Source organism: Acanthopagrus latus, chromosome 2 (genome assembly GCF_904848185.1).
Source record: "Acanthopagrus latus isolate v.2019 chromosome 2, fAcaLat1.1, whole genome shotgun sequence".
Taxonomy (NCBI): Eukaryota; Metazoa; Chordata; class Actinopteri; order Spariformes; family Sparidae; genus Acanthopagrus; species Acanthopagrus latus.
The window spans coordinates 14,016,489-14,029,147 of NC_051040.1; the positions used below are offsets into that span (position 1 = coordinate 14,016,489).

Consider the following 12,659-nt stretch of genomic DNA (forward strand, 5'->3'; position numbering starts at 1 on the left):
GAAAGTGCAGTAACTGTGAATCAAAGCCGGCGTGGACAGAGGGCGATATTTCAGAATGTAGGTCTGGCAGTTTGCTTTTCTCCAGAATATAATGTGCCGATCGCTAACCCTTTTCATACATGCTGAGTTACGTTCTGAGTTTCTCCTTTATCCTGATCCTCACCATCCTCCAGTGTTGTAGCGTTGATCTCTGAGCTGGAAGGCCCTGTGCCGGCCCTGTTGAAAGCCTGGACGACCACGCCATACTGGGCAAACTTCTTCAGGTTGTCCAGAGTGTAGACCTCACTGTCGCCCGTCGCCTTCATCTCCACGATGCTGTACTGGCCGTTGCTGCCCGGTCCGTTCTCTCTGTAACCGATCTGGTAACCGCGGATCACCCCGTTCTGCAGCTCCTTCCTGGGAGCCTGGGGAACGCAAAGACAGTACTGACATCATACAACGTTTGCTGGCTGCTTCTGGATGCCTCGAAAAGACTACCAGTGTAACACAATCATACAGATTTTAAACTGTAAATATCAACCATGTCTGATATCATCGGGGTTGGCCCAATGAGTCTACGAGCAGTTCCAATGGAACTAAAACTGGATCTTTCAACCCCTCACCTTACCAGATAATCTGCTGAAGAGTGTTTGTTTGAAACAGACACTGCACTAGTCTTTTGAAATTGACTTAAATTCCCTCATAGTAACCAGCTTTGTCAATTTCAAGTCCCTCTGTTAGTTATTTGAAGGACAAAGGTGTAACAAAAAGCCATGCGCCTTGTTTTGTTCCAACACGACGAGGTAATAGCACAGGCCATAATGATGTTGTTTTATCCACATGTATGTACGCAGATCGGAAAGAACCAGCCCAAGGAGAGATTTGTAAATAAAATTCAAAAAAGCTGTTTAGACGTAAGACAAGTCTAACACTTTACCTTCCAGGTGACCCTGATACTCTGAGAGGTCACAGGCTGCAGGATCACCTCCATGGGAGGACCATCGGGCTCTGCAGAAGGAGGCAACAACACAGGGGTAGAGGTGGAGGCATTTGTCAACAAACATTCAGTGGCTTTCATTTTTCCAGTAAGTCTCACAGCTCTGCAAGACTCAGAGGTGCATTTTTTTTCAAAGATGGTTTCCTTTCTTAGATTCATTGAAATTGTCTTTCAATACAAAATGTGTATTCAAGGACGGCTATCAGCTACAACTCAGTTGAGAAAGCTTATACAATAAAGCAAAAGTGAAAGATTCACTCACAATGACATTAGTAAAAAAGCAGATACTCACGGGCTTCCTCTGTGCTGATGGTGAGCTCCTTACTGGCCTCGCTCTTGCCAATAGAATTGTAGGAGTACATGCGGATGCTGTAGACGGAGGCAGGGTGAAGGTCCACTATGTTAGCCTGATTGTTGGTGGGGGAGATGTTTCGAGTGGCGTGTTTCAGCTCCCAGGAGTCTGACAGAAAGAGAGGACAAATAACAGTTTTATTAAGTTTTCATTTGGATTTATTTGTGGAATCTTATTTTCTCACCCTTTCTGAATATCAGAGTCTTGCTTTTGTAATCATACAAAAATTTAATACAGAAATGGAAAGTCAAAATGTGGCAGTTTGTATTTTGACACTGTCAAATAAAGAGAATAAACACCAACTTCTAAGCATATTTTTCCCCTGTCGGACTCACTTTTCTATCTTCATTTTCGATAAGATGACAAATCTTTTCACTTACCTGTCTTGTTCTTGTACTCGATGTCGTAGGAGGTAATGACGCTGTTGCCATCAAATCTCTGTGTCCACCGCAGATTCATACTGCGATCTTTCACTTCTCGGACCTCCAACTCTGGAGGGTCTGGGGGCTCTGGGGATTACAAACAGAGGTTGTCATGAAAGGGAGGGAGGCAAAGTTAAAAGAAGAAGCCGTAGCACCTAAAGACGGAGTCAGTACATGCGGTTATACAGGAAATGGTTACCTTGCACAGTGAGCTGGATAAGGCCTCGTCCTTCTCCATAAGAGTTGATTGCATGACAGGAGAAGAAGACTGAATCTTCACGCTCTGCTGGCTTTAGCTGTAGGGACAGAGGCAGAAAGAGAAATAAGAGAGAGACAAACAGCTCTATCTTTGTGCAGGGAAACTGTAAAGCACAGCTTTGTGATGGAAAAGGGGCCTAGTGAGAATTGTTTCTCTACAGGACCAGTCTAGTGATGAATTGCATTTTGGGTGTCAAGACTTTTTGCACCATTTGACACACACAGGCTTGAGAACTTGAGAAAAGTGCGCTGAGAAAAGTGCACTGTGTCTGATGTACCCTGCGTGCTATTCATGTCTCTTTAGCTGGTGAAGGAGTGTCCGAATAGACCTCTGTAAGCATGTCAGCATCAAACGGGCTGCAAAAACAGTTATCTTCATCCACAATTGGTGCCATGCACTCCATGAATGCCCTCCTTTTTTAGTTTAAAGGCAATTTTGGTTGTTCTGTCTGTTTTAACTTGTTTACATTCTGTGTAGATACCATGAAGAGTAGCATATAATCTGCATCAACTAATGGGGATTCTCACAAAATCCCAATCCTAAAATTTGTACAGTATTTCGTTTGAGCACATTGTCAACCACATTTACTGACACCAAATCCAGTCGAGTGACCTTCATTTATCAGAACATGATTCAGCCCCTCTTTACATCACAGGCCTGTGTTGCTACCCTCTCTTAGTAACCTGACAAATCATGTTTTCATAAATGTAATAACTGTGCAACCTTGGAAAAGGATCAGATAGTTTAAGTTTAGAAACAGATGGTTTTGGGTTAAACAAGTATTGTTGTTGCCTAAACCTAACCAGAATTTTAAGTTAACCTTATAAGTATAACAGTAAATTTCATATATTTCAGACAGGAAACAAATCCCAGCCTCCCTCTGTGAAAGTCATTTACTCAAACCTTTCAGCCACAATGGCTTGATCCATCACCATTTTCAATCATTCTAATACTTCAAGAGATGTTATCTTTTGCTGTGCATTCAAACATCCATGCAACTCTGGATGTCCCAGAGCTGAACTTAGTTTCCTCTCAGGAGATGGTGATGGTAAGTTGTGGTGGGAGGAAAACATGGTAAACCTTTGCACACACTGTCGGTACTGAAGTCTACCTGCGGGCTGTAAGGTCATCTGAATGAGGAGTGTGCACCAGTTTTTCCTACTCTCAAACAATTAGACAGACCACGACTGTGACCAGCTTTTAACAACTCTATAACACACTGACTGATATGATAATGGACTCTGCTTGATCTCACCTTTATTCAATACACCTCAGGCAACAAAAAAATAAAGCACACAGCTCACTAGATTCGTACCTTGACTCATAAACACAGAGCTCGAACAGACAAAAGAGGAAATGGAATCTATTTGTCGGAGTCATAAAGACACTGCTGTCTTAATGTGTTTGAAGTGTTTCTCACCTTGAGCGTGGACAACACCTCGTCCGTCTTCTCGTTGGGACTTGTGGTAATGGAGTACCGGGGGTTGCGGTCGGGGTCGATGACCGTGTCGCCTCTCTCCCAGCGGATGATGATCGGCCATTCTCCCCTGGCTGTGCAGTTCAGCTCCTTCACATGACCCTTCTTAGCCATGGTGGTGTTGGGGTGACTGGTGATCATCGCTGGGACTGGAAGGAGACAGGAAATGAGAGTGTGAGATGAAGTTGGGGGGGGGGGGGGGGATGGAGCAGGGGGAAATGGTGACAGTAAACAGATTGATGAGAGGGATATTAGGCGGATAAAAGAGGGAGAGGGGGAAGGAAAAGGAAAGAGTAAGTGGATAATGAGTAGAAAGTAGGAAGAGAGCGGGGAGCAGGGGCAGTTAGAAAGGTGGAGTTCAGAGTCGCCAAGTTCCATTGCAGTAGAGTAATGAAGAGCTATGGTCAATGAGGTAAAGTCAATAAACCTCCTCTCTCATTCTCCAATAGTTAACATCGGGGTCTAGGTGAATGAAGAGGCGAAAACGATACACTCTACCTTTCCTGCGTACAATGTACACACAGATCCACTCACACACTCAATCTCCCGCCCGGCACACACACATACACACACACAATACCGATCTGAGGAAGGTTCTGCTGTTTTGTTTTCATCACTTATTCATCTCGGCCTCCCCTCTTTTCCTCTTTTCCTCCCTCTCCGCTGAGTGAAACAGACAGAATTGAGGGAGGCAGAGGAGAGGAACGGTTCAATCAATAACACTAACACCAGAGGAGGAAAGAGAGACGGAGAGGGAAGGAGGAGGGGGGGTGGGCGATCCTGTGATAGCAGAACATGGTGCAACTAGTTGTAGTATTTATGTGTACCTGCTTAAATGTGTCAAAATGGAGCCAGAAATGAAGCCTCGACATCTCTTTTGTGTGTATGGCTGCTTTGTAAGGTCATCGTATTGCATGCAGCTACATGCCCGGCTTGATGTTGACATTGTGTATGTATGTGTGTGTATGCGTGTGTGCACGTGCATTTTCCCTACGCATTTTCACAGGGTGTGACTGACAGCGAGGGCAGGATGGAGAGATTGATTGCAGATAATGATTAAGCTCAAAGTGTTTTTGATTGTCTGTAGACAGATCCCAAGAGCCAAAAGATCAATCGCTCAGTAGCACGCTTTCTCACTGCACACACACTTCTTCCTCTCTCTTTCTCTCTCACTCTGCTCCTACGGTCACCTTTGCTCCACCAATTCATCAGCGCGCACGTATATATGTTCGTGCCCACAGAGCGCAGGGGGAGTAGTGCGAGCCGGCTCATTGGTTTGACACACTTAGCGAGTGTGTGTGCATTAAGACTGATAAAGCAGGAGCACTGGAGCATCCTAGATGGCCTCGCTGCAGTCATGAAAAAAAAAAAAAAAGAGAGAGAACCCTGCTACATTAGCCCTTTGTGAGTGTGTGTACTCACTCTTCACAGTGAGGACCATGCTCTTGCTGATGTCGGAGCCCACTCCGTTGGAGGCCTGACAGAGGTAGAATCCTCGATCCTCTTCCAGCACATGTCTGATGAGCAGAGAGCCGTTATTCATGATCTGGATACGGCCCGTCAGAGGCACAGGGTGGTACTGCTGCGGATTCCCGATACCCGCTGGACAGGAAGAGAAGCAGGAGATAATGATGAATTGTATAAGTCATCGACATTTGCAATCAAATTTACTATGGGAAGTATGGACCTGTGAATATGACAATGGGCTGAGAAAAAGCAGACAGAGACGCATCACAGTACATAGATAAAAGAATGAAAGATGGGTCATGTACCTAGTGTACCTTTGGCATGCTTCCACATGACCTTAGGAGGAGGGTATCCATCGACGGAACAGTTAAGGATCCCGGCCTTCCCATAGATCCCATCCTGGTTGTTGGGTTGCACTACAAACCGAGGAGGCACTGGAGGAGGAGAAGAGGAAGGGAACAGAATATAAAGACAAAAACGTAACTGTTGGTTCTTTCCCAAAATGGAACCATATGTCATGTTTCCTTCATGGCCAGCGCACTGAATTTCAGTCAGAACATTATCAACTGTCCTAATGTTCCACTAAATCCTAACTTTTCATCTGCCATGTTCATTGAAATCAAGTTTAACAAATGTACGCTCCAGTTAATGTGACGCACTGCGTTTTCAGGGATGGAATTAACTGAATGGTCCTGCATTCAAAATCCTGCTTATGTAATAGCACAAAAGCATTCTGTCTCAGTCTTCACCTTCAAATTGAGACTGTTTCATAACCAGTTAAAAGTTCTTTGTAGTACGTTAAAGTGCAATACCCGATCACTGCAGCGCTGTCTCATCCCCTCCATCCTCACCTGTAACTGTGAGCTGCCTTTCCGTGCTGACAGTGGCGGCGTCGTTGCTGGCAATGCAGGTGTAGTTGCCGTTGTGTTTGAGTGACACCTTGGATATCTGGAGGGAGCTCAAGTACTCCTTTGTGTCGATGGTGATGCCCGAGGAGGGCACGATCTCCTGCCCGTCCTTGCGCCACGTGATGCGTATGGGCATGTCTCCAGACGACACCACGCAGGCGATGTACATCAATTTACCGATGGAAGTCGGCGGAAAGTCAAATGGCTGGATCAGTGGTGGAACTGAGCGAGAGGTAGAGGAGGGGGGGATGAAAGGGCGAGCAAGAGAGGTGAAGGGAGGTAGAGAGAGGAAAAGAGAGCGAGTAGAAGAGCAGTAGAAAGTGTTTGAGGGGAAAACAGTGAAATGAGATAAAGGAAGATGAGCAGGAAGAGATAGAGCAGGCAGATCAAGTCGAGGAAACGAAAAGGAGAGCGGGGGAGAGAAAAAAAGCAAGGACAGGCAACAGGGGGAAACAAAGGGTAGATAGAGAGAGGGCAGAGCAAGGCAAAGAGGGAATGGAAATAAAGAAAAAAAAAGATGAATGGAAACAGTTAAAGGGGTTGTTTAAATGAGCGGGGTGAAAAAGAGGTGAAGACAGAGATTTGAGGCAGATATGAATAAGTGAAGGATAGAGAATAGAAGGGAAGTCAGATGTGAGGACGCAGGGAGAATGACGGGAGACACACAGATTTGATGTTTCGGGGGCATCGAGAGGACACGGGGTGGGAGAGTCGGCGATGTGGAGGGAGAAGAGACACAGAGGAGAGAGACACAAAGACAGAATCTGTTATTTTCACCTGAAGGGCTGATTGGTAAACTCTCTGTTTTTGAGTTTGTCATCTAAGCCTGGACCCTCAAAGCCTCCACTTCCCCGCAGCATGGCCTACTAGCCCACTACCCACTCTGCAGCCACCTGTGCCCCCAACCAACCCCTCCACTCCACCCCACCAAGCCTGCCCTGCTAAAGCCAGCCCATAATAGCTGCTCTAATTAGAGCTCCATCCGCAGGGGGAAGAACGGTGTTGCTATGGAGAGCGGCGGAGGTGATGGCGGTGGTTTGGAGTGGGGGAGGCGGGGAGGGTGGAGGTGGTGGTGGTGCTGGCGGTGGGGGTGGAGGGGGTGGTTACAGCTGAGACATCTGGGGGATTTAATCTGGGCCTCGTTAAAATTCATCTAATTAAATCAGAGACATGACGAGCACACATTCATACAAGCACATACCTACACCCACACACAGCATACACACACACGTGCGCGCAAACAGTGCGAAGACCACCACGAATTTCACACATCTGCTAATGTCAAGTCGAAACACACGCAACTCACACCTGCCAACTCGACAACTTCCCCAAAACAAACATGTCATGCTATCGCCGCGGAGAGCAGAGCGAAATAACATACAACGTGACAGGCAGAATATATACACTACACACACACACACACACACACACACACACACACACACACACACACACACACACACACACACACACACACAAATCTTATACAATAGCACTCATGCTCTATGTAATTGCTGAGTGGTTGAGAGAGCGCACTAGGCCACTCCGCCCCTTAATCAGGGGTTATTAGAGGCAACGCACACAGCTTTCTTCTTTCCTCTGCCTCTGTTTCACTCACATCCTCCTGCTACAAACCATTCTTACTCACGCTACATCCCTCTAACAATCACCCTGTTTTACATTCATAATTTCTTTTTTTTTTTTACAAGTAAACCCAGTAAAACAAAGCTAGGCTCATTCAAAACATATTAGTTTACTTTTACTATATTCACCTCTTTGGACAAACTTCCCAAAAGTATGTAATAATAGTCCATATCAATTATGCAGAACACCAAATAAGGATGTGCAGACAATTGTGTGATGCTTTTTTTAGACCTCCACAGCGCTGTGGAGAAAGGTGTCCATTTTAATCCTAGTATAAGGGGGAAAAATGCTCTGGCTTGTTTGTATTTCTTTAAACCACCTTGTCTCAGGTGCAGCACAGTGTCGCAGGTTAGGGTTCAGAAAACATAACTGCTTGGCATAAAATGACTGTTTTGGTCACCACAAACCTGTCTGGAGAAAGCCCAAGCTCAAAATTATGGAAATTTTTGGAAATTGTGCCGTGGTCTCCTTACAAACACCCAGTGGTGACGTGTTTACAAATGCCAAAGCATCATGATCCCTATTCAAAAATCATACTTACAAATGCCGAAACACAAGCTCAGACTGCATCAGTACAGCAGTATGCAAGTCAGGTAATAAGCATCTAATGTGAACTTGATATAACGTGTTTTGTAAAAATGTCAACCACTGGGCTACTAACTATATAAGCACATGCCTATGAAACTTTTCCACTCTTCTTTCAAAATAACCCTGTGACTGACCTTTGACAGTGACGTAGACGGTCTGTGTGATGAACAGCTGTGGTTGGATGAGCACGCTGCAGACGTAGGCGCCCTCGTCCATCCCCTTTTGGACATCGCTGAGCTTCAGGGTCCCGTTCTCATACACCACCTGAGCAGATGCGAGCAGTGTGACATTCAGAGACGGTATCTATTGCACGTTTGGTCTTTTTGTTTTTTTACACAGAACTGTGAATTTAAATGAAAGCTTTGTGTATTATTTTGTGCATTATTTGTGTATTATTTTTATTCTAGAATCTGTTTCTTGCTGTACTGATAAATAAAAAAACAAAACAGTGTAATGGTGTATTCAACGTACATAGGTTCACAGGGAATGTAGAATTCAGTGATTGTAACCACCTTTTATCTGACAATGAAACTCTTTTTCTCGGTCAAATGTTCACTTGAGCCTACCTTATATAGACATGAGAGCATAAATGTCATTTATATGCATTTTCATCACTTGAAAGGGCACCTTTTTTTCCAATTGTGATTCATAAAGAAAGCCCTAATATTGTTCCCAAAATCATTCAATGGTCTTTTAGGAAACAGACTGACACAAAACAATCAATAATCCAAAGCGATCTCCACCTGGCGATGGTTGTCAGGCAGCAGAAGCCCCTCCTTGTACCAGTTGATTGAGTAATAAGGATATCCGATGACACGGCAGTTTATGAACGTGTTTCTTCCAGCCACCGCGGTGATGTTCTTCATCGGACGAATCCTTGGAGGACCTGGTGGATGTACGGAGAAGAGACAGAAAGGAAGAGGAGAGAGGAAGAAAAGGAGAAGATCATTAGTTGACGGTGTCAGAAGCAGGTCGTGGAATTTTTAGGAATAAAGGGGAGGGGTGATAGGGAGGGGAGTTGGGGAGAAGGGAAGGGAAAGAAGAGGTAAAAAAGGACGTAGGGGTGTAGAAAGAGAGAAAGGTAAGAATGTCTTGCCTTACTGTCAAAAAGCAGCTTCAACTGTAGAGTTTTTTCTGGTGGAACACCTGCAAAACTCCTGCACAATATCTGACCATTACTGCCCAGGTGCACCCGTTTTTAGGTCTAGAGAGATACAGTTACTCAGCTGTTTACTGAGCCACCTTTATGAAATGCAAGCTAAAAATAAGCCATGTCCAAAGCCTTTAAAAGTCAATAAAGGAGAACAAAAAAGTGGATGAAAATGTTATGGATCAAGCCTGTTTCTCTGATAGTTCCTGTAATGAACACGAGCCAAACGCTAAACGTTCAAATGAGAATGCCAGACTCCAGAGCAGCAGCAATAGTTTTATTGTTTACAGGTCAGATTGGATTAGTGACGGCAATTCCATTTAATGTTACTGACATTTAAACAAACCAGCATTGAATGTAACCGACATAAGTAGTCTAAAAAGAGCGAGTGACAGAGCGAGGAGAAGTGAGTGGGTGAAACAGATGAGAAAATCTAGACACGCTATTCAGTGGTTTTCAGCTTTCTGGAGGGCAGCGCATCAGTGGGCCTGATAATAACACAGCATCACACTGTATTTTGATGTATTTATTTTCATTCATGCTGATCAGCTCCTGTCAAGTGTTTTATGATCGATGCATCCTTCACCTGCCACATCTGTGTTGGATGCTGCCGAGCCCTGACCCTCCGATGCAGAATTTACCAGCTTTAAATCACCGCTTTTATGCTTTTTCGTTTCCCTTTTCCATACCCTCAGAGTCTTGTGCATGTAAGAGATCTTGAAAGTTTAAAAGGTCAAAGTCAATGGAAGCTCCTCTTGCCCAGAGAAAACACAGCTCCTTAAACGCCTCACCAATAGACCTGCCTTTAATTCTGTGACTTTGTGACAACATAAGCGCTAGCAATAGCAACTAGTGTGGTGTGTAAGTATGAATTTAGCAGAGCTGATCTGTTGTTGTTAGCGGTGCCGGCTCAGGCGTGTGTCAGCTGACCAATCGGAGGACGCTGAGTAACCAGGAGGGGAGGCCAGGAGGTCTTAAAGAGACAGGAGCTAAAACAGAGTGTTTTAGAGAGAATGGGAATACAGTACTGCAGCATTGAACAGAATGATATAACTGATGTATTTTTGAGCATTGAAGCATGTAAACCTATTCTAGTGGGAACCCAAAATAAAATTATAAACCTAAAAATGAGCATATATGTCAACTTTCACAGCCTAATCATGGATTTTCTATTTATGTTTGATCCGCTTTTATTCACTGTGGGGCATGAACAAAGTGCATTTTCAATGGTTGCATACTGGAACAAATACATCATTCCCCCCCTCCTGTTTTAAAAGATGAACATGTCACTCGAGCTGGGGTGACTATTAAGGACGTGCTAAATGGCCTACAGTATATTGTGTATGAATGACTTGAACAAATTGAAAGTGAATGATGTCAATAATACAACAAAAATGAAGCTTGACGTTCTCAATATGTTGCACATATGTCATTGCCAAAAGACAGAGTCTGAAGGCCGCGGGCAGGCAGGCAGACTGACGGTCAGACGGACACAAAGTGTGTTTAGCACCACTGGAAGACACTGGGAGCTATCGCTCAATCATCCGTCACTTCTTCGCTGACCTTCTCACCATTGTTCGTCTTGTGTCTTGTGTTTTGGTCTCTCCTTCCAACACTCCTACCCCCACTTCTCTCTCCCTCTTTTGCTCTCCTCCCTTTCTCAGCGTGTGCTGTGCTTTGAAGTTCTGACGAGTGAAAGATGTATTATTCAGTAGCACCGTCGCACAGACACACAGACACACACACACACACACACACACACACACACACACATACAGTAGACACGTGCATGCGTGGTCAACTATGTCTGTGTGGCTGAGTATCTTTGCTGTTGGCCCCTCGCTGAATGGGATAAGTTGACTGTATCACATTTCAGGGGGTGAATAAGCATACTAGTGTGTTACTGCTACTTTTCATGTGTGTGTGTGTGTGTTGGCTGTGTTTGTGTCAGTTTGTGCTCAATGTAGGGCTGAAGCTCTCTGGCAATGGGGCTCATTCTCAGTCCAATGATCATTCTGGCATGTCTGCTTAGAGCAGACTCACATGTCACAACTACACATTTCACCGAAGGAGAGAGAGAGATAGAGAGAGAGAGAGAGAGAGAGAGAGAGAGAGAGAGAGAGAGAGCCCTGTCCATCGGTGTCACTCCTCATCCTTGTCGTCTCTGTCGACAGTGACATCACCAGTCCTGTCACCAGAGTTCATCATCACTCCACCAACAGATTCTAGCACTCCTCTCCTTGTCAATCCTGTTCTCTCATTTCATCTATTCTGTCTCTTCCCTCCATCTCATGCCATCTGTTTCTTTCCCTCCTAAAAGTTTCTTCATCCATTTGTCTCACTTCTTATCCTTTAGCCGCTTCTGTCCACGTGTTATGCTACAATCTCTTCATTATAACATGTCGCCTGGCCGTACACATGCCTGTGTGTTTCCATGTGAGAGCACGTACAGGTAGGTGGATGAGTGGGTGTATTTGTGTTTTTCATGTGTTCATGTGTATGAGCTTTCACACAAGTGAGAAGACAGGACAGTCAGACCGCGAGAAGAAAAAACAGAATGACACAGATGATGTACACTCTGTGGGTTTCTGGATGAACAAAATAGCTGCAAGAGCTGTAGATAATTAACATATAGGTGTAAAAAAAATAGCCAGACAGAATAAAAAAGAAAATTGAAAACGTAGATCTATATGCAGTTCATGAGAGAGCAGAACAAACAAACAGAGATAGAGGTAGAGATATAGAAGGGTACAGGATAGGATATGGGTCAGGGAAGGGGTAGGGGTCAGGCTATGAGAAGCCTCTGTATGACTGATATTGAAAAGTAGACAGGCACCTCTTACGTTTATGCGCGCTTGGTACTCGGCGCTACCGGCCGAGTTTCGTGCGGCGCACCGATACACTCCTCCGTCGCGAATCTGCGGGTTGCTGACGTTGACGTGGCTCACAGTGCTGCCATCGGAGAGCGTGTACTGGCTGGCTCGAACACGAGACAGGTCCCGGGCCACAGGCTCATCGTCCAGGGTCCAGGTGATGGTGGGAGGAGGCGCTCCCTTGGCGGCGCACATCAAGGAGAACGGTTCACCCGGGACCACCACCCTCTCGCTGAAGGAGGCAACAATTCGGGGTGTGCCATCTGAGGAACAATCACATCACGAGTGAATATTTGTTATAACTAAGTTGGCAGATGACCTATAAATGTTTCCACATCATATGTGAATTACTGAAAATGGATCCTCAGCACATGTTTACCTGGCAAAATAATAAATAATAGTTTGTGAACTCAAAATACCCCGGCTTACAGCTAACTGGAGCATTAAACGCATGATAGTTATCTATTTCTTTATTTACACTAACTTTGTGCATATAATCTGGTCCAAAAATGATTACTTGGTTGGCATGTAAGTGGCTCATTA

The 12,659-nt window shown here is 44.9% G+C and overlaps 1 protein-coding gene across 5 annotated transcripts in view; it reads right to left on the reverse strand.

Moving 5' to 3' along the window:
• LOC119006323 (Down syndrome cell adhesion molecule-like protein 1 homolog) overlaps positions 1 to 12,659 on the reverse strand; it is a 112,314-nt gene that overhangs the window by 24,265 nt on the left and 75,390 nt on the right. For 2 of the 5 annotated variants that reach the window (XM_037074957.1, XM_037074938.1), the window contains 12 exons: positions 12,080 to 12,379; positions 8,837 to 8,979; positions 8,228 to 8,357; positions 5,805 to 6,083; positions 5,259 to 5,387; positions 4,909 to 5,088; positions 3,430 to 3,635; positions 1,950 to 2,046; positions 1,709 to 1,837; positions 1,269 to 1,436; positions 917 to 987; positions 164 to 404 (listed from right to left, as the gene is read on the reverse strand). In XM_037074957.1, the coding sequence (XP_036930852.1) occupies positions 164 to 404; positions 917 to 987; positions 1,269 to 1,436; positions 1,709 to 1,837; positions 1,950 to 2,046; positions 3,430 to 3,635; positions 4,909 to 5,088; positions 5,259 to 5,387; positions 5,805 to 6,083; positions 8,228 to 8,357; positions 8,837 to 8,979; positions 12,080 to 12,379 (2,073 nt within the window). Of the gene's footprint in view, positions 1 to 163; positions 405 to 916; positions 988 to 1,268; positions 1,437 to 1,708; positions 1,838 to 1,949; positions 2,047 to 3,429; positions 3,636 to 4,908; positions 5,089 to 5,258; positions 5,388 to 5,804; positions 6,084 to 8,227; positions 8,358 to 8,836; positions 8,980 to 12,079; positions 12,380 to 12,659 lie in introns of those variants that run through there. The other 3 variants (XM_037074948.1, XM_037074964.1, XR_005070753.1) reach the window with 3 other exon arrangements.